This window comes from Microtus pennsylvanicus, chromosome 4 (assembly GCF_037038515.1).
Source record: "Microtus pennsylvanicus isolate mMicPen1 chromosome 4, mMicPen1.hap1, whole genome shotgun sequence".
NCBI lineage: Eukaryota > Metazoa > Chordata > Mammalia > Rodentia > Cricetidae > Microtus > Microtus pennsylvanicus.
In genome coordinates, this window is record NC_134582.1 from 95411082 (window position 1) to 95437578 (window position 26497).

General features: G+C 40.2%; 2 protein-coding genes across 2 annotated transcripts in view; one reads left to right on the plus strand and one right to left on the minus strand.

Moving 5' to 3' along the window:
* Nucleotides 1-26497, plus strand: part of Lyrm4 (LYR motif containing 4) — a 92505-nt gene that overhangs the window by 24366 nt on the left and 41642 nt on the right. The window lies entirely within an intron of this gene.
* Nucleotides 11476-12163, minus strand: LOC142848184 (cytochrome c oxidase subunit 5A, mitochondrial). The gene has a single exon (XM_075969892.1). It carries the CDS (start codon nucleotides 12083-12085, stop codon nucleotides 11645-11647), a length of 441 nt encoding a protein of 146 aa, XP_075826007.1. The 5' UTR covers nucleotides 12086-12163; the 3' UTR covers nucleotides 11476-11644.

Below are 26497 nucleotides of genomic sequence, written 5' to 3' on the forward strand. Positions count from 1 at the left end.
TTGGAGATCAGTCCTCTGTCTGATGTGGGGTTGGTGAAGATCTTTTCCCATTCTGTAGGCTTTCATTTTGTCTTGTTGACCGTGTCCTTTTTTCAGTCTCAGGAGGTCCCATTCATTAATTGTTTCTTTCAGTGTCTGTGTTACTGGGGTTATATTTAGGAAGTGAACTCTTGTGCCAATGCGTTCAAGTGTACTTCCTACTTTTTCTTCTATGAGGTTCATTGTATCTGGCTTTATGTTGAGGTCTTTGATCCATTTGGACTTGAGTTTTGTGCTTGGTGATAGATATGGATCTATTTTCATTTTTCTATGTGTTGATATCCAGTTATGCCTGCACTATTTGTTAAATATGGTTTCTTTTTTCCATTTGCTATTTTTTACTTCTTTGTCAAAAATCAGAAGTTTGTAGGTATGTGGATTAATATCTGGGTCTTTGATTTGGTTCCATTGGTCCTTCTGTCTGTTCTTATGCCAGGTCTACAGTTGAAGTTCTGATAGAGCTTCCTCTTGACTCCCTGCTCATCTGTTTGAATAATCTCACTTTTAATGTGAAAGCATTGTTTCCTAGCAGCCTAATTTGTCTGCATTGGTGGTGACTAGATGTGTATCGATGGGCATCACTCTTTAACTGCTGCTGTCGGAGCACTTTGGGAAGCTCGTCAATCTTGTGCTTTTTTAATTGACATCAATAATATGTTTGCATTTATCAATATTTCCTAATTACCAGGTTATAACAGTAAAACATCTACAGTAAATCATATGTACAGATAACTTCAGACATTAAGGCTTTAGATTTCTGCCAATATTTGATGTATTGTAAGTTGTTTTATGAGGAATATTTTGCCTGTGAAAGGAGGAACTGTGCAGCAGGACAGAAAGGTGAGCCCACGTTGCCAAAGGCCATAAGTTAAAGAACCAGTCATGCCAATTTAAATAGCTCTTTCCAGAGCACCACAGTCCATTCCACAAAGTTCAGCATCTTGTCCTGAATGCAAATGTATCTCCCCTGAGAGTGACAAATTCTGCTGAGGGAGGAAACTGAAGTGTCAGACTTCAGTCAGGAGAAAACTAAGTGGGTCCTATTTGCTTAAATGGCTTGCAGAGTCAGTGACTTTACAGGACTAGGTTCAAATTGGGGCCATCTGAGTAGACTTGTGATCCTTTAAGACAGACTTAACCAAATCCAAGAGGACACTCGGGTATCAGAAAGCTCAATCCTTGTCGCTATCGAGGACATAGGCTAGAGTTGAGCATTGCATTTGCAGTCATGTCTCTTTAGTCTTAACATGGAATGCTTCTGCAAATTTTATTAACATTCATGACACATACATGAAGCCAGAATGTTCTCCCATCTGAGTTGTCATGTTGTCCTCTAGTGACACACTCAGAATTAGATCCTTGTCAAGAAAACTGCATAGGTTATATGGGAAGCCATTGCTTTATATCAAGAAACTTTTAATATCCTTTGGACTATTATTGTTCATACTTGGCCTGGTCATTTGTAAGAATGGATATAGCTAGATATTTCCATTGTAAAAATCCTGTTTCTCTCTGTAATTAATAATCCATTTATTTTTAATGAACAAATCCCCAACAGCTTTTTCTCCAGTGGTTTTCAGACCTATTAATGTACCATGTCTGAGTTGATTCTTATATTAGTGACTACAAAATGGTGATGTTTCTCACTCTTTTATCACCAACTTCTGCATAGCACAGAGGGCTTACTTTTAACAAGAATAACCTGACTTATGATCAGTTGCATTTCTCAGTCTGTTTTACTCGTTTTTGGTTGAACAAACTCCTGATCTGGCCCATTCTAAAGCCTGACCGAAGAGTTGCTATTCCACTGCTCTTTCACAGGGGCCTGAAGGTCAGTCTGTGTCAAAAGGGCTTGGCTTTCCTGAGCTGCCTGAGACACCACTGAACCTGCTTTCAGCACTAACGTGCACAGAACAGGAACTGCTCCCCTTCTCTAGCGCTGTATGCTGCACACTGGGCTTATAACAGCTGCATTATCTAAGATAAGGTGATCATTTTTCATATGACTCAATTTCCTTTGTCTCGTGGTTTTTAATGGTTTCTAGTTTTTTATTTTTTAAGTCCCCATGATTTGTTTAATCTATCCCCCAAATGTTGAATATTTGCTTAGTTTCTGAGTTTTTTTCCAATTATAATACTACCATAAATCGTGTGTGTCCCTGATAGCTTTCATAGAATAAATGTTTAGTATAAAAGGACTGGACTGTGTGAAAACATATTCTTTAAGTATATGAGGCAGCTTTTTAATACAACACCTTATATAGACTAAATTGTTGCGCTTTTCTCAGAAACAGCTACACATGTATGCAGAGGTGATGTTTTGCATGTCTCACTGAGGATTCTTGGAGAAATGGGCTCAGGCTCAGAACTCTTGCTTTTCAAGAATCTGAAAATTTCCAAGACCACACACATTGCCTATGAAACTCTCTCAGACTCACTTGGTTTAATGCATTCTACAGCTCCAAACAATAGATTTAATTCAAATTAATTAGTTATGAGGTTATTAGGAGCCTTTCTGCTGTATTGATAAAGAAATATTTGCAGTTGGCATCTGTCAGATTGTTGTTTCTGTTTCTGAGAAGACTTGAAATATTTTCTTTTGGTAATTGATTGTTCAACTTCACTCGTTGATACTCAGCAAGGGTTTGTAGAATATGAGTGAACATTGGAAAGCAGGATCTGCCAGCATCCACTATACTCACCCTCAACCCAGGAGCAGGAACTTGGAGCTCTTTGTACCCTGTGTTTATTTTCTGTAGAGAATAGGATCCATTTTCTAAAACCAAAGGCTTAAATTAGTCTATTGAAACATTAATAAAATTTATCTCTATGAACTGTGAACAGATCCTTTTTGTGTTTGTATTTTTAATAGCATCTCCACAGAAAATTCTAACCTTGTGGATATGTGGCTGTTATAGGTCCCATCTGTGCACCCAGCACTTAGGATCTGTTACCTTCCAAGAGGGACAAAAGAAGAATACTTTTCTTTAAAAGGAAGAAAAAAAAGAAAGAAGCGGTTCTTGTAAAGGAGATTGCCTGGTTGCAGTAAAGTTCTTTATTGTGAGATCTCAGTGCACACTATCTGTACCTTACTTTTGATGTATTTGTTGTGAAACAGCATCTACAGTGTGGACATGGTGGGTAGTTATGTTTAGTATGTGTGAGGGCAGTAGAAGAAGAAGACTTTCTTTCAGTTCTCATTTCCTCAAAACTTAGGTTCAGTCCCCATCTCCTCAAGAAAAGAAAACATAAAAATGTCTTTAATAAAAGTAATTTGAAAAATAGAAAACTAGACAGATTGCCCCCATAGTTCCTTACACAGAAGTTTTAAAACACACAAAAAAAGATTCAACTTTTAATCTATATTTTTAATTGACAAATATAAATTCTGTGTTTTCAGTGTGGGGTGTAATGTACTGATTTATATGTGTTGTAAGATTTATTAGATGATTTTATCAAATTAGTTACCATGACCACCACTTCTCGTCCTTACTGCATGTATCTGAGTGATCAGTGCATTCGAGGTCTACTCTCCCAGCAACTGTTCAGTGTACAGAGCACTACCATGGACAGCAGTCCCCATGTGCATAGAAGATTCTAGCAGTAGCTTTAGTAGCCTAGTTAACTATCACAGTCTTTGTTCTCCTTTTGTTTACTTTTAGCCCTGTCCCCTAAAAATGTCAATTGACCACACCTCTATACTAATACTTATTTCCTGGCTCTAAGAGGGAGGAGCGGAGAGGAGATAAATGTGACTCGGTGTGGCACTACAAATAGGGGATTCTGTATGACACATCAGAATTAGTTAATAGTAACTTTATTCTCCAGATTTTTTGCCAAATAAAATCTCAGAATTATTGCATTGGTGTACAGCCCCTTCAAGAAGGATAACCTTACTTACTATAATAACTATCATTTATTGAATTGCCAGGTGCTATTACTGTTTTCACTGACCAAGGGTGAATACAAGCAATGCTTGCCTCTTCAGGCTGCAGAATTAGACATTAAGTATAGAAGGTATTTTTACTCAGCAGCAAATGGAAGATGTGGCATAGGATCAGAGGGCACAGGGAACCTCTGGTTTTATATAGCAAAGGACAAATATTACAATTCAGTATATTTGATTGGTTTTCTTTTCTCAACCGCATGCCCATGAGCTCTGACTAAGCCAACTAGAGACCCAGTTTCTGAGTACCTTTCTTAATCCTGCCTGTGGGCCTTAGTTAATCTCTGTACTCACCTCCACATAGAGACTAAACTCCTTAGGACTGGACAAAGAGGCAGAGGCAAAAGTCTTTGGTAATTAAGTATGTGTCAAGTATACTCAAAGTCTATATAGTTCCTTCCCTTGTTTATGGGAAAGCTAGATAGTAAAAATAAAGCATGCATGCAGATAAAGTCTCCTTACAATAAGTGTCTGAATTATAAAATAGTCTTCTCTCTCAGGTTATAGCTTCCTTAAAATTGATATATTTTAACTAGAGAATACAGAAGATGCATCGATCCTAAGCAAGCAAAATGAGAGGTTATTATACTCTCTGCACTGATTAAGGGTGGACCTGGACAGTGATTCCTCAAAGGGGCAGTTCATCAGAGAATATACATGTTCAGACCTGTCGTTGTGAGCCCTTATTCTCCTCGGTAAAGTTGTGACCCTCAGACATTAAAACTAATAAGAGATGTATGAATGATGTACATTGAACATTGATTGGTTTTTAATAGCCAGAGGGCTGTGACCATGAATAAGTACATCACATATAATGACTAGTTTATTAATCTTAGGTATCCAATAAATGAAACTTTAAAATGGATCTTTAGTAAACATTTAAACATTGACTAAAATCTGTTTCTTTAGCCAATTTAAAAAGCAGTTGTTCCTCTAATGAATTTTTTTTATTCAAACAGCTTAAAGACTAGCTAAAGCAATGCAGAAACGGTCATTACAAAGCCAATTACTACATTTATATGTGAACCTGTTCTAAAATGTTAACAGCATTGGTTTGACTTTACTTTTCATTATTTCTACACAACCTTGTGTGGTTTTAGGAATGTCATGTTAATTAATACCTGTCTGGGTTTAATAATCCATAATATGACCTGGGGGCTTACTTTACCTGATTGCCAGAGTCTGAGCTTCCCCATTAAGTACAAAGCTGGCTTCTTATACTAGTGTGAGTGTTTGTGTGTCGCTTAGTTTGAGGAATGCTGTTATCTACAGTAGGGAACAAAGGAGACCCAAAGGACGGAAAGAGAAGGCCCTTCAGACTGAATTCAAGCTGTCGTTCTCGAGTTTCCAGTGCCTCCAGCAGGATGCAGACCTGCAGCTTAGAGACCGCTTGGCGGCTGATGAAATGTACAAGTAGGCTGTATTGCATAGAAGAGGGTGAGGGAGAAAAGACACATAGAATAGCAGGAACGAGAAAGGAGAAGGCATGAAGCAGAGAATGGTTAAGGCAGGTTTTTGAAAGAAAGGGCAGATGTTTCCAGATGTGTTTGTGAAGAAGTAAAGGTGTTGTGATGTTGGCTAAGAGAATGGAGTGAATACAGAAGTAATCATTGGTGTCCAGTATAGAACGTAGCAGAGCATGGATCTAGAGCTATAGGGGAAGACATGCTTCCTGAAATTCCTTTTACAGGAGATAAGAAAGAGGGAAGGAGGGGAGGCACATAGACTATAAGGCATACAAGATAAATCCAAAGCAGAGAACCTGAACATGCTCCTGTTTTCTCTCTTACCTTGTCATCCAGCTTTCATTCTGGTTTAGTTTAACAATGTAAACTCAGAATTATCAGATAAACCAAGGCTCTTTTTTGTGCTTTTCTTTTTCTTGACAAGAAAATTAATTTTAAATAGTCCTGATCCCTTCAGAGATTTCAGAGTGAAATTCTCTGGGTTATAGGATTAAGATATAGTGTGTGGGGAAAAAAATGGGAAAGTCTGTAGTGCAGGTATTTGGGAGAAACACCGCACTAAGGACAGGCAGAGCAAAAGCAGCTGGGCTGGTTTTAAAGTTGAAATTGAATCAAAAGATTGATAGCAAGAGCATCCAACATTGATTTGCAGTGTATAGAGCACATAAAGAAATTGGCACCTTTTCCCTGAGCTAGAAATAGCAAAGACAAGACAGCATAGGAATCATTTGAAGAAGGCCACACTTAAGGACATCACTGCAGTGATCGATCACTAAAGCCAGGTTAGCGGAACAGCGAGGCCTATAGAGCTAGGATAGTGGGAAGGACTAAAGAAGCAGAAGTCACATTGAAGAAAAAGGCCAAGTACAAGGGTGACAGGTTGAGAAAAGCAAAAAACTGATTAAAGCCTTGGACCTGGACATGTTCTATACCAGTGAGATCCAGGCTGCAGCATTAGGGAAGCAAACAAGCTGCTGAGTTTGATCATGCTAGATATTGTGGGTGAACCAGGGTGTCGGGAAGATAATTAGCATAGATGCTAAGGGGACTACACATAAAGGCAGAAGAATGAGTACATAGGAAAATAGAGCCAGGCACTAATGTCATAGGAAGGAGAAAAGCTACACATTTGGAAAGAGGTGTGGAATTGCACAGGGCACATGTACACTGTCACATGTGGTGGTAACCCAATAGGATTGTGCTATATTGAATAGCCTGTGCATGCTAAGATTCCTTGCTTTTCAGATGTTGCTCAGAACAGCTCCTGTGAGATTCGAGCATTCGTGGGTTAACCCAATAAACAAATAAGTTTATTTAACTATATCTATAATATATGCCTGTATGTTGAGACTTGACTTCTTTCCATGTAAGAAAACTGCGGCATGGGGGGAGGGGGAGGGAAAAAGGAGGCGTGGAGGAGGTGGAAATTTTTAATAAAAAAAATTTAATAAAAAAAAAAGAAACTGTGGCATAACGGGAAACTGGTTGACTTATGTGGCCAACATAACAGGACACCATCTGTCATAGTCATATCTTCTCTGATTAAGCACAGTACAAAAGCATTAGAAGCCAGGCAGGGTGGGCACACCTTTAACCCCAGTATCTGTGAATCAGAAGCAGATGGACCTCTGAGTTTGAAGCCAGGCTGGTCTTCATAATAGGCCCTGGGCCAGCCAGGATTACATAGTATGACCAGTCTCAAAAAAATTAAAAAAAAATAAAAACATATTCGGAAAAAGGGCCATAACCTAAAGTGTATTATAAGGAAGCATAATTGTATAAAGCCCAACTGAGGCTACATCTCTCAGAGTTCTCATATGGCCAGTAGCTTCACTTCTGAGTATATTGCCTTAAAAAACTGAAAGCAGAGAAATAAGCAGATACTTGTATGTCTTTACTCATAGCAGTGTGTTTTACCATAGCCAAAAGGTAGGTTGTGTTGCTAGATGAATGTCTAGATAAGAAAAATGTGATGATACAATAGCATGGAAAAGCGTTCCCTTTAAATTGTAGGAAATCCTGGCAGTATTGATGATCCAAGAAGACATATGCCAAGTAAATAAAATAATCCCAAAAGGACAGCACTTTATCATCACAATTATAGTGGGTACTTAGAGTTGTCAAATTCTCAGAGATAGTGGGGAACAGTATTTCTAGGGCCTGCAGGAAGAGAGGATAAGGAATTGGTATGTAATGAGGGCAGAGCTCTGGGTGAGGTGATAAAGTAGTTCTGTGATAGGTAGAAGTAGTAATAAGCAGGACAGTTTGAATATACTGAGTTACACCTAGTCACAGTTCAAATAGTTATTTTTATGAATAAAACAGAAGAATGATACGTTAAAAAGTCTTTCTATAAAAAAGAATTTTAGAGCTAATTAGATTGCTCACTGGATCAAGGCAGCTACTGCCTACCTGAGTACATCATGAGTTCAGCCCACATTGGAGAAGGAGAAATTGACTCATACAAGTTGGCTTTTGACCTCCATGTGCACATCGTGGCAAACAACCTATCCCCAACTTTTAGTTACTAAGAGGTGCTTGCTCCTATTGATTATTTTTCCAATTGTACATTTAATTGCCTGAAGAAAATCAGTAAGAACATGATCTGTGTATCATTTTCTAATCTTAAAAGTGCACATACATTTTACATGGAACAGCAAGTTTAAACTGCCAATAAATCTTATTAAAGCCATTTACTTTCTATTACCTTCAACTCCTTGGTTGCGGGAAGGCGCCCCCAAGACACTGCATTCACACCCACCTATCTTATTAGGCAGTGTCGGTACATCAGGGTATGGAAAAGTTCCTGGCATCCGTGAAGGGCTCTCCTACATTTGGCATCCAGATGGAGGTCTATGGTTTTCAGTGGTGGGCCAGTGAACTGAACCTTTTACCTATACCCTCCATGCATGACAAAGTGGCCATGGGGCCACATCAGTTTATTTTCTTTCAGCTGAAAACTTAGAAGAGGAAGTTTCCAAAAACTGTAATGATTTGGTTTTTGAATGCCCTCCAAAGTCCCCTGTGTTGAACATTTGGGACCCAACCTATGCTTTTGTAAAGTGGATGGGTGAGGCCCAGTGAGAGAGAGTAGATCCCTGCTTTCCTCTTCCGATTTCTAGTCAACATGAGGTGAGTAGATTGGTCTGCCATGCACTCCCTCTACACTGTGTGCCACAAGTCCTGACTCCCAGGCTCAACTAGTCATGGACAGAAACCCTCAAAACCTAACGAAAACAGATTATTTTCCTTCATAAATTGGACGTTAACAATACAGTTTGGTAATTTTTTTTCCTGCTTTGTAGACTTCTCTTTGGCCTCAATTAGAGCCACATCTTAAGTTGGTAAACCTGTGAGAGCATGTCTGTCCTGTTAGCGGAGGTATAGTGCAGGCGGGCCCGGTGGGATGGACGTAGGGTGGTAGTGTGACCACACTGCAGAAACTCTGCTTCCTTCTGTAGCCACCCATAGCATTGTCATAGCCTCACAGAAATTTGGGGACACCATTTTCCTCCTTGGACCACAAAATATATGTGACAACATAACTAATACAGGATTTCTTTCTCTTGCCAAAAATTCCCCAGTTGTCAACTGTGCATGGACTCTCTTACCGTACTGACCCTTCATAACCTGCCTGCCCTCTGCTGTCATGTTAGCTGCAGTACCTAGACAGTAGCAGTGTGTGGTTTCAGTTTAGATTCCACTCACATTTAGGGTACATGCCTAGGGAGAGGGACTTGTGCTCTGAATTTTAACTAAATTCTCCCTGTCTTAAAGTGTCCCTTGATAAGCCATGACAAATAAACTAGGATCCTAGAGTCCATGGGAATTGCCAGCAGAGCTCATAAAATCCTTAGCTGGCCATTTGGGGGTGATGTTTTGAGTCTTTGAAAATAATGTGAGCAGAGCACCATGCTGATGTGGAGACACTTTTGTCCAGAAGTCCCCTGTATAGAAAGTCCTGACTGAACATGGGTCACTACTTCTAGACTAGAAAGGGATGGTGGGAGCATCATCATCAGAATCCTCTAAGGCATAATAGAGAAGAAATACAGGTGTTCACTGGGCATCATTAGGTAAGTAGCACCATGAAAAGTAAAACTAGAACAAGATGGTTCTAATTAGAAGCTTGAATAGACCTGACTGAGTGTAAATAAAAATGTACTACATGTAGGAGTAGATTCTGGACTGGCTATGTTTAGGGTAGTTAAAATATGGTTCTGTGTTTCAGTGTTAATCAGTTTTCCTGTGCTATGACAAAAATACCTGACAATCCATTTATGAGGAAGAAAGACGTACTTTTGATTATAATTACAGGACTTTGATTCTGCCTGTGTCATTGGACCCTTTTGTGGCATAGAGAGGGGGGAGATGAGGAAGAGAGGAGAAGAAGTGGGCCATGAAGGAAAGGAGGGTCTGGAGTCCAAATATTCCCTTCAAGGGCTTCCCCACCACCTAGCCTCACCTGTCTTCCTTTCACTGGACCCTACTTCTTAAGGTTTTACTAATACATGGACAAAGCAACATTTACTGCTTATGTTCTGGCCTGCATAGGCACCAGGCATGTATATGATATACAGAGGTACATGCAGTCAGATAACCCATATACATAAAATACAATAATTGAAAAATTTTAAGTTGTTATTTAAACACATTAAATATGGCTGATTAAAAACTGATGATGTAGAAGGAAGATCATCTCTGATCTGTTACCTGTAAACAGTGCCACAGAGACGCATGAACCAAACAGTGACAGAGGCTAGGTCTTTCTAATCATGCCTAGATGAGGTTTTGCTTTAGCTGAAGAGTAAAATGGTAGAAAGGCTTTGGCATAGAAGTCATGAGAGAACAGAAAGTTTTTGGGCCTTTCACACTGCCACACATGCTAAAATACAAGCCCATCTGTACCTCACTGTCCACTCAGGAAACACACACACACAAATGGAGAAGTAGAATTTACGTTTTGAAGCTTTTTTTTAAGTTACAAAAGGAATCCTGAGCAGTTGTTTTTTAAGAGCCATGTGAGATTCCTGCATCTGAGTGATAGTCTTCTGTGTTTTTGCATGCAAGAACCTACCAGTTAACTCACTAAGTTTCCAGAATGGCCTGCCATTCTAGTTCATAGTACATGTAAGAAAACTGCACAGTACCAAGGCCTGTCTCCACAACTAGCTCTGAATTACATCTGACTGGTTCTAAATGGCAGTGATCCTTAGAGGATGAAACTGTCAAAGAATAATATGCAAAAGAATAGGTGCTACCTGCTCAATAAATATTTCCAAGTTCTCAGAGTTTCCTCCAGTCACAACAAATATAAGATGAAAAGACATCCTCATTCTCTTCTCTTACACTGCTGACAAGAATTCACACAATTAACTATATAGTTCTTATGGGGGCAGCTCACAGGAGCATCTTCAGAGCCATGGGAAGGAGCATCTTTCTAGAATGCTTTGCCCACAGACAGAAGCATCATCCCTGGGATGCACTTCCACCTCCCCAAGTGGTGATCATGAGGAATGTACGAGGCAACCTGAAGAGCTCTTTTCATTTCATAATAATCACGTCTTGTCTTTGTGTAAATATGTCTGACCTTACTTGTTTTGAGAGTACTGAACAGACACTGCTGCAGGGTGATGATTTGTCCTTAGCCCCTGGACTGGTCAGAGAATACAAATCAGCACATCTGTGATTCTTGCTGGATTTTCTACTTTTGTTATTGAAGTAACCTACTGTCATAAGAACATATTTGACAGCCATGGATAAAAGGATTAGAGAAAAGATTTGAAGATTTCTCAGGTCAGAGCATCGGGATAGAAACTATAAGTCCTTGCCAGACAACTTGGGAGAGTGTGTTTTAAAAGGCAGCTATCAAATGTCCTTCTAAGTCTTAAGTGATCGCAGCATTGGCACCAGGAGCTTGTGCACCACTCTACTGTGGCCTTACCAAGGGGGTTGGTGCTGGGAGGGCTCATCCTAGAGAGCCAAAGTAGTTTCTGCTCGGGAGATTTGCTCCAGTCAACATAGTTTTTTTTTTTTTTTTTCAGTTCAAACTCATTTCCCTTTATTAAAGTCCAAGTTACTATTACATGGTTTGATACTCAAAGGAAAATTTGTTCAAATAAAACATTTCCAGGCGACTGTTTTAATCAAGTAGCAATAGCAGTGAGTCCTTGGGAAGCCCATAGACAGGAGTTTACACTTTGTCGAGGCCCAGTTCCTCTGGAGTGGAAATTCCCAGTTCATTTAAAGTTGGTCTAAGTTCCTGGATGACATAGGGATAGATTTCCTTATGAGGTCCTGCTTTGTCCTTAACAACCTCCAAGATGCGAACAGCACTAGCAAAATCATTTAACCGTCTACATGCACGCAAAGCAGCATCAATGATTTTGGGCTCAGGAACCAAATCATAACCAACAAGTGTGTTCATCCCTTTACGCAATTCCCAGGCATCGATGTCTGGCTTGTTGAAGTATGTCACCCAGCGAGCATCAAACTCCTCATCTGTCTCATGTGATCCATGAGAATAGCAGCGAATGGACTGGACAGCGGCGGCGGGGCTGGGGGCCGAGACGGGGTGCAGAAAGCCTCGGGTGGCCGCGGCTGCGGTACAGCGACGAAGGGCAGCGGCAAGCATGACGGCGACCGCAGCGCACTTGCTGAGGCTGAAGAGAAGCCGGTGTGAGCTCGCGGGCGGCTCAGCAGCTCGAGGGGGCCAGTCAACATAGTTTTGAGTGTGGGATACCTCTCCAAAGATGTGACTTGACTGTGCCTGAGCAACACCGTGTTTCTAAGAAAGGCCCGTTCCATTCTTAAAAGCTCATTGACTATGTCGTTTGAAGAAAGCCTTCAGCTCTTATGGTGGTACAGATGGTGGTAGCTCAGTGGGAGACAACTTTTCTTTTTTTTTTTTATTTATTAAAGATTTCTGTCTCTTCCCCGCCACCGCCTCCCATATTCTTCCCCCTCCCCCAATCAACTCCCCCTCTCTCATCAGCCCCAAGAGCAGACCATGTTCCCTGCCCTGTGGAGAGTCCAAGGACCTCCCACCTCCTTCCAGGTCTAGTAAGGTGAACATCCAAACAGCCTAGGCTCCCACAAAGCCAGTGAGACGACTTTTCTAGCTTGTGTGAAGCCCTCAGCTCTATCCCAGCATCAACAAAGTTTTTTTTTAATGATAATTCACAGAAGAATGTAAAATCAAGAATTTTCCAAATTCCTCTGGCCTCACCATTGGTTCCACCTATTTAGAACAGAGCTGCCTTTAACTGGAAAGAGGGAGGAGGCTCAGCAGGCCTTCTACAGTTCATAGACTGTATTAACACTTCCATACTTCCCCTTCATGGTGCTTTTCTTTAGGACGACTACGTGGGAGAGCAGAGGTTCTCATCCGGTGGGGTACAGTCCTTTTGGGAACCAAGCAACCCTTTCACAGGGGCCACATAGCAGATATCCTGCATATCAGATATTTACATTATAATCCATAACAATAGCAGTATTACTATTATGTAAGCTTGACCGTATCTTAGGCTTGTTCCCAACTTGCTCTTAAAACTTAAATTAACATGTTTATATTAATCTACATTTTGCCACATGACTTATTATCTCTCCTCAGTATACTATTTCCATTTCCTCTGTATAGCTGGCAAATTCTACCTCTCTTCTTCCTAGAGGTCCTATCTCTTCATGGAAGTCCCGCATATCCTCTCCTGCCTACCTATTGGCCATTCAGCTCTTTATTAAACTCAGCAGAAGGTACCTTAGCAGAGATAACATCACCACAGTATACAGAAAGATTATCCCACAACACATCTGCCTTTTGGTCTAGAATAATACTCAGAAAATAGTTCTTAATTATTCTAAACCCATTTATAGAGAGATTTATTTATTTATTATGTACACAGTGTTCTGCCTGCATGTATTCCAGCATATAAGCCCCATCATTCATTATGCAGCTCAATGAAAAGAGCCAACGGGCTTACCTGTTTTTTTATTACCTTTAGTCCATGGGTCAAACAGGAAAGAAAAGGGTGATGTGGACAAATATAACAAAGTACAAGTGAAGGGTTCACCCTAGGTTCTGGGTCCTGGGTTTTTAGCTATGGGTGTAATCTCAGCACTTAGGAGGCTGAGGCAGGAGGCCTGGAGTTGGATGTCACCCTAGTCTATATAACAAGACCTGATCAAAAAATAAACAAATCAGTGAATTAGTGGAGAGAGCTCTATCTAACTGCAGTGTTAGTGTGTTTGCTTTAAGGAGGACTATTAGATTGGAATAAGGACTGAATTTTATTGTGAAGCTATATTTTTTTAATTGTTAATTCACTTTGTTTTCTAAAATTATGTTGTGGGCTAACCTTTGGACCGTTGTCAATGCATTGGCTCTGAGCCCTTCTGCAAAAGACCCAAGACTGACAAATAAGTTACTATCAAAGAATATACATTTATAATCTCACATTGGGGTCTGTAATGCATTTTCCTAAACAATTTACAAAGGAGGTATCTAAGAGTATAGGTTCTGAATAAGTGACCGGCATGCTTCATCTGCATATATGTGAATGTTGTATTAATTATATGTATGGAACCAGGTGATGGTGGAGCATACCCAGCACTTTTGAGAGGCTTAGGCACTGAAGAACTATTAGTCTGTGGCTTATCTTGGCTAAATAGCAAGTTCCGAGCCAGCCAGATCTACAGGATAAAACCTTGTCTTAAAAGAAAAGAACGGAAAAATTTATGTATATGATGTCTAGATGTCTCTAAGCTTCATTGCCTAGGGAACATATTCTTAATGGTTAATTGTAAAAAAAAGTTCACTTTGACACAAACGCTAGCCTGTATTTTATACTCTCAACTCTTCCCCGAATTTACTAAAATTCATATATGTTTAGAAATGGAGGGGAATAAAACTATCCATCTATGCCTCTTAATTTAGCATGAGGCCTTCTAGATGACAATTATAACTGTAAAGATGACTAAAACCTAAAACAAAATAGACAATTTACAGTGGTTCAGACAGAATATAAGAGATCTTGAAGACTTAATTTTGTCTTTCTGACCTTCTTGACCAAAGCATTGTTTGCTCTGAGAAGAAATGTCCTAGTGACACCTAACAGGATGAGACATGGGAATGATCTTCAATTTCATTTTTGAAACTTGAATCTTTGTGAAAATCTTTCTCCCATTTTTCTTCCCTCCTGTGCTATTCATTATCACCTCTGTATCATAGCACCTCTGTTGAAGCCAGTAGGGAGAGGTGGATATGTTCCTTGTTCTTTCTAACCACAGTAATTGATTTTAAAGGTGACACTCCCCTTAGTAACATGACTGGTGCCCTGTAGGAGTGAAATTAGTTGCTTCCTCTGTGGAGGAAAGATTGTAGTGATTTTCATGTTCTGTAGAGCTCTCAATGCAAAATTTATTACAAGATTTGAACATTCGCTTATGGAAGACTCTTGCTGGAGAGAGGAAAAGGCAGGTGTTTGCAGAGAATTCAGGGAGAGGCTGGGATCTAGCAACAACAGAAAAGAAGGAGAGGAGTGGGTCCTTTCGGGTTGCATAATGGATCCCACTCCTGTTCTTGGAATGGTAGAACTCAGGACCAGAATTCCTCTAACTCCCATCTATCCTTACTTGAAACAGGGTCTTTATATCTGCCTCTTCCAGGGTCCTGTGTACCATCTTATTCCTTGGCACTCAGGTCTATAGAAATCTCCAGGTGTCTATAAGACAGCTTCCTGTTGGATGCAGCAAAGAAGATTGTGGCAGTATTTAGATTTGGGGACTGGGGGTGGTTTGATTTTTGGGTTTTTTGTTTGTTTGTTTGTTTGGTTGGTTGGTTGGTTGGTTGATTGGTTGTTGTTGTTGCTGGTTCGTTGGTTTTTGAGTTAAGATCTTACCAGACAACCCAAGATGACCTGGAACTACACGCATTGTTACTGTAATTGAAAGTTAGCACATTACTTTGATATTCATATTGTTACTGGATGGAGTCATCTTTTGTGTACATGCTAAACACAAACCCTACTCAGCAAAACTAACCATAAAAGTGATTACCACTTAATACATATTCAGTAAACACTAAGATTATTACTGGGGGAAAGGCTGAAATTTTGATATGGTATATTGTTGGTCATTCTTGTGTTGGCATACAAAAGAGGCCACAGTAGCCCAGAATAGAGTATATTTATTTGAGGATAAAATCACAGAAAGGGGAGCAATTCGCAGTCCTGTGTGTGCACTGGGAACAGGAAACAGGAACCGAATCCAGCAGCCAAGAGGCCCTCGCAGCGTTTATAGTGCATGAGACCACGCCCAAAGTGGGCCAGTATCTTAAAGGCTATTGGCTGAAGGAATTCCCACAGCACCCTTGTATTCACTGACCATTTGTTTAAATAACATAATTTGTTGAATTTCAAATGTGTTAGAATAGATAACCTTACTTTACTAGAAAATAGTCATGACTTTACATATTACATTTCTCTTCGTGGTGTGACATCTCTGGTGCTTTTACTCATTTTTATTCTACAACTGATTCAAACTTCATTTCCTGTGCATTCTGGGAACATACCTGAATATGCTGCTGCATGGGTTATAACCTTTGGCTGAGAGACTGTTCAGACAGAAGGTTCTGGTTCTTCAAGCAGTGCCCAGCAGAGAGTAGTTCCTTGATAGTACATGTAGGAGTGTTAGTGTTAACAGATGTGTACTGGCACAAAGCAGAAGAAATTTCATTACACCTCTAGCAAATTGATACTGAAAGAAAGAGGGACAGATGGTTGAAAACAGCAATGAAATATCCTATTACATGTCTGCAGAAGTCATTAGCAGTCAGAGGTATTATTAACAGGTCAGACTCACTTGGAGAGTCATGTTTCTGTAATTCACATTAAAGCAATGATACTTCTGGTATTTCTAATGTAATCCGCACCAAAAAACAAACATGTCTTTTTGCATAGTTAGAAAATAGATTTATTGATAGTAAATGTAGATTGCCTTTGGGTGGGCTACTCAGTCTAGGGGTTGTAACCCACCCGGCAGTTCAGTTATTCCAGGGTCCCGGAGAAGCACTACCTGTAAGATATGGGCTGAGAGAGAGGAAGGAGGCCATGCTAGGTTTGTCAGATCCTCCATTTATTAGAGATGGGGTACAGCTTATATAGGGTAAGCAGTTGGGGGATGGGCACAGGGGCCTGGGCTCTTGCCACGTGGTTCACGTTGGTCACGTAGCCAGGAGGTTACCCTCGGTCAGGTCACTGTAGGCCAGGAAGTCACGAGTTGACACACCTAGTTCTCTAGATAGTTTGGAATGTGGGGTGGGTTCCGCTAACAGATAGCTCTCCATAACAGCCAATTTGGGTGTGGGGTAGGCTCTGTCAATAGAATGATTCCTAACACAATTAGGGGTGTGGGGTTCTCCGCAGACTCCCCAGGGTGATGGTTCCTGTAATGATTTTAGGAGGAAATTGGCTCCTGACAAGTAAAGAACTCGCTCTCTGGCTTGAATCTGGATCACTTGTAGAAGTTGTTATTACCACATAGCACCATGAGTGAAACGTAACAGAGTGCTATCCACTTAGGTCACTAAGATGGTTATACTGTCTGTTTCCTCTGATTTGAAAGATGAAAGGTGAAGTTATTCTTTCTAAAAATCCATTTTTGGGGGGTTTTTTGTTTGTTTGTTTTTTGGTTTTTGGTTTTTTTTTTTTTTTTTTTTTTTTTTGGTTTTTCGAGACAGGGTCTCTTGGCTCACCCGCTTGTGAACCCTGCAGGAATAATTCCTATCTACCTAGTGCTTTCTTATGTCCTTTTGTAGTTGAAGCCAATCTTAGAGTTTTTATTATGAGCATATGAGCAAATTTGATTGCTTGTGTTGCTAAAGGATATCAAGACAGTTTTTAGCCCTCTGGCATTAAGAAGTCACCCATCGCCGGGCAGTGGTGGCGCACACCTTTAATCCCAGCACTCAGGAGACAGAGGCATGTGGATCTCTGTGAGTTCAAAGCCAGCCTAGTCTACAAGAGCTAGTTCTAGGGGGCTCCAAAGCCACAGAGAAACCCAGTCTCGAAAAAAAAAAAAAGTCACCCATCAGGTCCCTGAGCAGCTCCAAGTGAGAAGTTCTTGGTTTAAGCCTATATTGACTAGACAAGGCTAACAACAGTTCCTAAAAACAAGCCTTAACTACTCTCTACAATGGTGCCCCATTTATCAAAGTATTATCTGCAGTTAGGTCAGACAGAATCTAGCACTTCTTATATATGTCTTCTAAACATCAAGTGATGGGCATGCTTACCTAGGAGCAGATGAAGTGGAAGAGGGAAGTAGTGTTCGTCAGGTTTCCCCTCACTATACGTGGTTGATGCTCTGATATTGGACAGCATAGAGTCAGTGAGATGTTGGAGAGCTGTAAGGCTGTGGTCTTCATTGCACAGAAGAGACTTTGAGCCCTATAGGACCTATAGGTCATGATTAAGACCTGGGTTCTAGGAAAGTGCAGCATACTGCACAAGCTAGGAAATGGGCAGCTGACTCAGCACCCAAGCAAAAAGAACAGCTCCTGGAACCTACACATAGTTCTTGGGTTGTCAGCATTGTGTCTTCCTAAGCTTGCAAATATATTGCAAATCTCTTATCCTTCCTCTGCTGCTTCTTCTCCTAAACTTTGTTGTTGCTCATCAGATAGAACTCTTCCTATAGTAGGGAGCCATTTCAGTGTGCAATCCCAGCATGTTAGTGCATACCCACCTTGGCTTCTAGGTTGGGCTGCAACTTGGCAGTCCACATGTCTGCACAGCTCCTTGTAGGAGTTTAGAGAGTTCCTGTATACAGTCTGTGGTCCTTATGAGAGGTCTATGTATTCTGCGGCCTTAGCCACAGCCACAGCAAACCTGTCCACACCTCCACATGGCTGGTGTTGATGTCACTGATGGGTTTATGGGCTCTGTTCATTGGAATGGTGATTTACAGTGTTTGTCACTAGAAACTGATGAATTCTGAGTAGGTTTACCCCATTCGTAATTCTTTCCTTATCCTTTCAACTCAAAAAGTAATAATAAAAAAGTCAATTTAAAAATGCTACATAAATCTGCTGTATTTGATTTTAGTACCTATAGTGACAGTAGAGGAAAAGCTAGCGTTTTGCTCAGTGATTCTCCACCACAGAAAAAGATGCTTTGTCATCACTTTAGTCTCTTAAAATGTTAGTGTGGTTGGTTAGCAAGCGCCAGTAAAGTGAGAACAAATGCAAATTGGTTCTTACAGCAAGATTGTGGGAAGTTTAAACTTCTTGATTGATTGATTGATTGATTTATAACAATGTCTTCTGGCCTCCTTTGTTCCTACCTACCCCCAATCATTCATGTTTTGTTTGACATTTCTGTGTCTTTCTCAGATTAGAGGTATAACTGTGAACTAAAATAGATCATCCAAAAGCTGCATGCCAAGAGCAATATGAATCATACTGATTGATGCAGGACTTGAAGGGACAAAGGACTCTCATGAAACAGTGTTAGTGCTTTGCCTGGCAGGGTAAGAAAGTTAAAGAGGGATATAATGTTGATGGAAGGAGAGGTATTTTGTTGATATGGGAGGACTAGTGTAAAGGAAGTATTGTCTTTTTGAATACATAAATAATATACAATTTTAATAATAATATTTAGAGTCAAAAAATATAGGGATAGAGAAATGGCTCAGTACCTATGAACTGGTACTGCTTTTCAGAACACATATCTCAGCACCTACATTGGTCAGCTCATAATCAACTTGTAACTCCATATCCAGTAGATCCTGTGCCTCTGGCCTCTGTGAGCACCATAACTCACATTCATATACATGCACACAGGAATGCACCCACACAATTAAAAATAAATATTTATAACGCAAAGCTTTTTGTCATGAAACAGTGTCACCTTTATCTATTTCCTTCCAAAATGTTACTTCTACAGAGGTGTGTGTGTCTGTCTGTCTGTCTTTGTCTGTCTGTCATTTGATAAAATCCTACTAGTACTTAGTAGCCTATCTAATTTTAATGTCTCTCAAGACAGTAAATAATATGCCTACATCATGATTTTAAAGGTGACAAGACAGGGCACTGCCCAGTATACTCTATCCGTATAGCTGGTGGGCCTTTAGGTCACTTCCCAGTTTTGCTGGTATGTACAGTGCTGTGATGAACATTACAAGGTAGGGATATAGATGGCTTTTTGTTTTATGATATATTGCTTAAAATAAAATTGACAGACAAAAATTTATACCTGGTATGAAAAGATTTTTTAAATGTCACATTGGAGAAAAGGAAAAATATATTTGATTTTAATACTTGTGTGTTGCTCATAAGGTTAGAGATTGGATGACACCCTGTTGTAAGGAAAGAGGTTTCCAGACCTTTATTTGTATTGTGAATCAGAACTGTTAGGAACCGAAACATTGGGTGTTCCGCTTGAAAACTACACAGATACATATTTCAAGAGAATGATTGACTCTTGAACCTAAGCTTAGGTTCAGTGAAGTCTGAATTGGTTATGATGGTGGTGGGGAGTGGGGATGTATTCATTTTATTGCTGTCATGTCTTGCCCATTAAGAATGGGGAAAGGAATTGTCTCAAATGGTAACAAGCATGTTCCAGACTTGCAGGGTGGGTGATTTAGCAGACATAGCACCCCGGAACAGCCACTATTTCAGTTTGAGTCTATTAAATATTGGTGCTCCATTTTGAAGGCTGGTAGATGTAGCACGATTAATAAAAACCCAGAGACAGATATTGAGGTTCAACCTGAATACCAGAGAAGCAAAGCAACCAGCCACTGGCTCTTACTTCTTCTACTCTACCTCAGTCCAAAATAGTGATCCTTCCTCCAGAAATCTCAGAATAAGACTGACTGAGCACTGTCTTCTGTTTTATATTCCATCTAGTGCTGGGATTAAAGGCGTGCACCACTACTGCCTGGTTTCTATAGCAAACTAGTGTGGTTACTGGGATTAAAGTTGTGTGTCACCACTGCCTGGTCTATAAGGCTGACCAGTGGGGCTGTTTTACTCTCTGGTCTTCAGGCAAGCTTTATTTATTAAAATACAAATGAAATATTACTACAGGTAGATAGGAAGAATTCTATCTTATACAGATATCAGCCTTCAATTATTGAATGAGGCTCACCTACATAAGGGAACACTGTCTGCTCTACTTAGCTTCCTAGTTTCAGTGTCATTCCTACCCGCAAACAGTGTCGAACACACAGGATAATGTTTGCCCAAATATATGAGCATCCCATGGTACACAGTAAGATGGCCAAATTAACCACCGTACTGAACATTTTCACTTACTAAGAGATCCCCAGATGATGAGAAGCTTACAGAATAATCAGATCAACAACCAATAGCAAATAAAACTAACATAGAACTGTAAGCTAGGATTTGCAGCCCTTAAAGGAAACATTTTTTCAAGGTTTTAATTAACAAAGAAAATAATGTATGGCATGTCCACATGAAATGGGCATCCTTCATAAATGAAATAGCTGGAGATGTAGCTCAGTGATAGATCACTTACCTAGCATGCATGGGCCCTAGGTTCAATCCTCCATTCAGGGAGCAGGAGTGCAATGGAACTGAAATAATCTCTATAGATGCCATGTAGTTTCCAAAATTTAACACCAAAATAACTATATTAGCATTTGTGTTTTGGCTTAGTTAGGGTTTCTATTGCTGCAATGAGAAACACCAAGACCAAAAAGCAAATTGGGAAGAAAAGGGTTTGTTTGGCTTACACTTCAGCGTTGCTTTTCATCACTAAAGGAAGTCAGGACAGGAACTCAAACAGAACAGGATCATGGAAACAGGAGCTGATGCAGAGGCCAAGGAAAGTAGCTGTTTACTGGATTGCTTGACATATCTTGCTCAGCCCACCTTCTTATGGAGCCCAGGACCAGAAGCCCGGGGATGGTACCACCCACCATGAGCTGGGCCCTCCCCCACTGATCACTAATTGAGAAAATGCCTTACAGCTGGATCTCATCATCGAGAGGCCTTTCCTCAACTGAGGCTCCTTCTTCTGATAACTCTAGCTTGTGTCAAGTTGACACACAAAGCCAGGCAGTGCTTGTCTATTTATAAATTCCTGATAAGATACTGAAACAGGTAGGAAGAGATAAACACTTGAGTGAGAAATTAGGAAAACTGAAATTGGGAGGATCTCAGCATCCCCACCCCATCACCACCACCACAAACAACACAATGTGTATGCCCCATTGTTAGCTGGTTTCTTTGAGACAGAATCTCATCTCACTTTGTTGCCCTGGCTGGCCTGGAATTCACTATATACACCAAACTGGCCTCAATTTCATAGAGATCTGCCTGTCTCTGCCTCCTGAGTACTGGAATTAAAAGTGTACACCAACATGTCCAGCCCCTATTAATTTATCTAAATAAAATAGAAAGCATTTCCAGTCAGTTCCTATAAAGACATTGACATACTGTAATAAATATATAATACTCAAAAATAATGCATTAAAAATTTTAAACTTATGTCCAGTGTGGGAAACCTGTATAGAATTTTTTGGGCTATAAAGTGAAACCCTGTTTCAAAAATAAGATGATTGACTCCAATATGACATTTTAATGTACACAATAATGAACTTTAACTATATTGACATTTCTATACCCATATATAACGCACTTTGATTACATTCACCTTCTCCTGTTCCTGGTCCCCAGTATGTTAATCCCCTTCTTCATAGACTAGAAAATTTAAGGGCTGGGGGATAGTTCTGTAATTAAAGTGTTTGCCTCACAAAAATGAGGTATTCTTGTTGATTGCCTTGGCGGGTTACTTAGTCTAGGGTTAGTAACCCATCTAGCAGTTCAGTTATTCCAGGGTCCCGGAGAGGCACTACCTGTAAGATATGGGCTAGGAGACAGGAAGAAGGCCATGCAAAGTTTGTCAGAGCCTCCGTTTATTACAGATGGGGGACAACTTATATAGAGTAAAGAGTTGGGGGATGGGCACAGGGGCCTGGGCTCTTGCCGCGTGGTTCACGTTGGTCACATGGTCCGAGTTGGTCACGTAGACAGGAGGTTATCTTAGGTCAGGTCACTGTAGGCCAAGAAGTCATGAGTCGACACACCTAGATCTTTAGATAGTTTGGAATGCGGGGTGGGTTCCGCTAACAGATAGGTCTCCATCAACAGCCAATTTGGGTGTGGGGTAGTCTTTGATTCCTAACAATTATGGGTGTGGGGTTCTCTGCAGACTCCCCAGGGTGATGGTTCCTGCAATGATTTTAGGAGGAAATTGGCTCCTGACATATTCTGAGTTTGGTCTCCAGAACACACATTAAAAAATAAAAATTAAAAATAAAATTAAAAAAAAAAGCCAACCATGGTGATATGTGCTGGATTCCCAGCACTGGGAGGTAGAGACAAGGGGATCCCTAGAGGTTGCTTTCCAGGCAGTGTAGATTTATGCCTGCGCTGCAAGACAATCAGAGACCCTGCCTCAAGGTGAATTCTGATATTCCTGACCTGAGGTTGGCCTACATACCTACATCTACACTCACACATACACATGGACCCGCACAGAAGCCAACAGCACAAACACACGTGTTTACTGGTTGAGATTTAAATTTGAATTCGTCAGAACTCATGACAATGAGCACCTTTCAACATATGTATTGCAGGATGGATATTCCTCAATAACATTGTTAATGTTCCCAACACAGCCCTGTCAAACTGCTAGAAATTTTTCTGAGACTGGATCACTTGTTCAGGAATTGACATGAAAATTCAAAGGGCAAAAAGTAGCAGAGCATTTTTATTTTAATTTCATTTATTTTGTTATCTTACATACCAACCACAGTTCCCCCTCCCACCCTTCCTCCCACTTCACCCCTGCCTTCCCCCATCCACTACTCTGAAAGGATAAGGCCTCCTATGGGGAGTCAACAAAGCCTAGCACAATAAGTTGAGGCAGGACCAAGCCCCTCAAGCCTGTATCAAGGCTGAGCAAGGTATCCCACCATAGGGAATGGGCTCCAAAAAGCCAGCTCATGCACCAGGGATAGATCCTGGTCCCGTTTCTAGGGGATCCTCAAACAGACCAAGCTATACAACTGGCACCCACATGTAGAGGGCCTAGTTCGGTCTTAGGCAGGCTCCGCAACTGTCAATCTAGATTTTGTAAGTTCCCATGAGCTTGATTCAGCTTCTCTGTACATTTCCCCATTGTGGTCTTGACCCTCTCTCTCTTGTTCATATAATCCCTCCTCCCTCTCTTTGACTGAACTTCTGGAGCTCGGCCTGATGCTTGGCTATGGGTCTCTGTATCTGCTTCAGTCAGTTAATGGATGAAGGCTCTATGATGATAGGGTATTCACCAATCTGATTACAAGAGAGGGTCAGTTCAGGCATCCTCACTACTATTTTTAGGAGTCTTAGCTGGGGTCATGCTTGTGAATTCCTGGGAATTTCCATAAAAAGGAGATAAAGGGGATATAAATTGCAAAGGAAGAAGTCAAACTTCTGCTATTTGCAGATGATATGATAGTATATATAAGTGACCCCAAAAATTCTACCAGGGAACTCCTACAGCTAAGAAACACCTTCATTAATGTGGCAGGATACAAGACTAACTGAAAAAAAAATCAGTAACCCTCCTATATATAAATGATAAATGGATGAAGAAAGAAATCAGAAAACAGTACCCTTTACAATAACCACAAATAATATAAAATATTATTTATTATGGATTAACACTCTAATCAAGTGAAAGACCTGTATGACAAGAACTTTAAGACTCTGAAGAAAGAAACTGAAGAAGGTATAAGAAAATAGAATGCTCTTTGATAGGTAGGATCGACATAATAAAAATGGCAATCTTACCAAAAGCAATCTACAGATTCAATGCATTCCCTATCAAAATTCCAACACAGTTCTTCACAGACCTTGAAAGAAAAATAATTATCTTCATATGAAAAAAACAAAAAAAACCCTGGATAGCTAAAACGATCCTTTAAAATAAAGGAACTTCTGGAGGCATCACCATCCCAGACTTCAAGCTCTACTATAGAACATAATAATAAAAACAACTTGGTATTGTCAGAAAAACAGACACATGAACCAATGGAAAAATATGTGTCCTGGTGGCTAAGGCTGTAAAAAGACCAAGGGCCCCTGTTCCCAACCAAGCACAAATCTAATAATAGCCCAAAGGTCACTTAATGGGGCAAACCCACATTTAAACTCTGAGGGAACCCAAGAAACAGAGTGATGTGCTGGATGTATCAGTCCTGGGCCCCTATGCAGTGGTCGTTAAAAGCTCTCCTAATGAGTCCAGCGATTCCAGACACCAGACAGAATATTTTAACTTGATTTTTGGTGGCATTTTGAAACCTATTTTATTCTTTTATGAAACCCCTGAACCACTGTATCTTCCAGCGTTGCATAGTGCCCAGGTAGATCACATAAGAATTTTCCTTATTCCATTCATTCTATCACATATATGCCCTTTCATTATTTCCTCTAGGGATGGCACTGGTAGCCTACAAAGGTGAACCTTAGGTGGCTGTGTATGTGATAAGACATCTATGGCTCAGCGATTAGAGAGAGGGAAGGAATAAGCAGGCCATGTAAGTTGGTGGGAGCTCCTGTTTGATCACAGTTTCATGGTAAAGGGAAAGCTACATTTTTCTTAGGGTTGTAAATGTGTGTGAAGCCATCTGTTGAGTCCTTCTGTCACATCCTTTAGATCCTGCATGTTTATATGTCTATGGCATCAAATTATCATGAGATTAAAACAACAATATTTACAGGACATGAGATTTTAATGGAATCATACATAATACTGGTTATTCTTAAACATAATAATTTATAATGCCAGTCATGGGGGAGTGTTTAAATTATACACACTAGCCAGGGGTGAGGGCAGAATCTCAGCACTCCAGAGGCAGAACTCTGTAAATGCAAGACCTTCTTGGCATATAGACTGAGTTCCAGGCCTGCCAGGGTTACTTAGTGAGATCCTGTCTCCAAAACAAAACAAAAATTATATACATATCTTGTCATAAGTCAAGAGAAAATGAAAAAGAAACAAGATACCTCATTTGACCACCTACATAATTGCCTTTGTAAGGTGAGTGCTCAAGTCCTTTTCCTGTCTTTAAAAGATGCCTTGTGGCCATTATAAAAGATAATTTGTAGTTCATTATATACCGTGGATAGGGTCTTTTTCTCATATATCTTCTTCCATTCTACTTTGGCACTCTCTTAATAATGGTATTTTTGATGCTCTAATTTCGATAAAGTATAATGTTTTAACATTTTTGTTTGATGGTTTACACTTGTGACCTGTTTGAGAATGTACTGCTACTACCAGATTTCTCCCTAACCCCATAATGGCTCCCTCTCTCAAGGTATCTCTTTCATTGCTCTCCCGCTCCTTCCCTCGCCCAACTCAATCATTCAATTCCCTCATGTTCTCATTCCCCAACCCTCTTCCTCTACCCTCCCCACCCCCACCAGATTACCCAGGAGATCTCATCTATTTCCAATTCCTAGACAATCCATGCATCCCTTTTAGGGTCCTCCTTGTTACCTAGCTTCTCTGAAGTTATGTATTGTAGTCTGGCTATCCTTTGTTTTACATCTAGTATCTGCTTATGAGTGAGAACATACTATGTTTGTCTTTCTGAGTCTGGGTTACCTCACTCAGAATGAGTTTTTTCTAGTTCCATCTATTTCATCTATTTGCCTGCAAATTTCACGATGTCACTGATTTTTTTTTTTTTGATGAGTAATACCATTGTGTAAATGTACCACATTTTGTCAAAAAATCAGGTGTTTGGGGCTGGAGAGATGGCTCAGTGGTTAAGAGCATTGCCTGTTCTTCCAAAGGTCCTGAGTTCAATTCCCGGCAACCACATGGTGGCTCACAACCATCTGTAATGAGGTCTGGTGCCCTCTTCTGGCCTGCAGACATACACACAGACAGAATATTGTATACATAATAAATAAATAAATAAATAAAATATTTTTTTAAAAAATCAGGTGTTTATAGTTTTATGG

Excerpts from the sequence above, each read along its gene's own strand:
- LOC142848184 (XM_075969892.1), bottom strand. The coding sequence starts at position 12,085 with ATGCTTGCCGCTGCCCTTCGTCGCTGTACCGCAGCCGCGGCCACCCGA.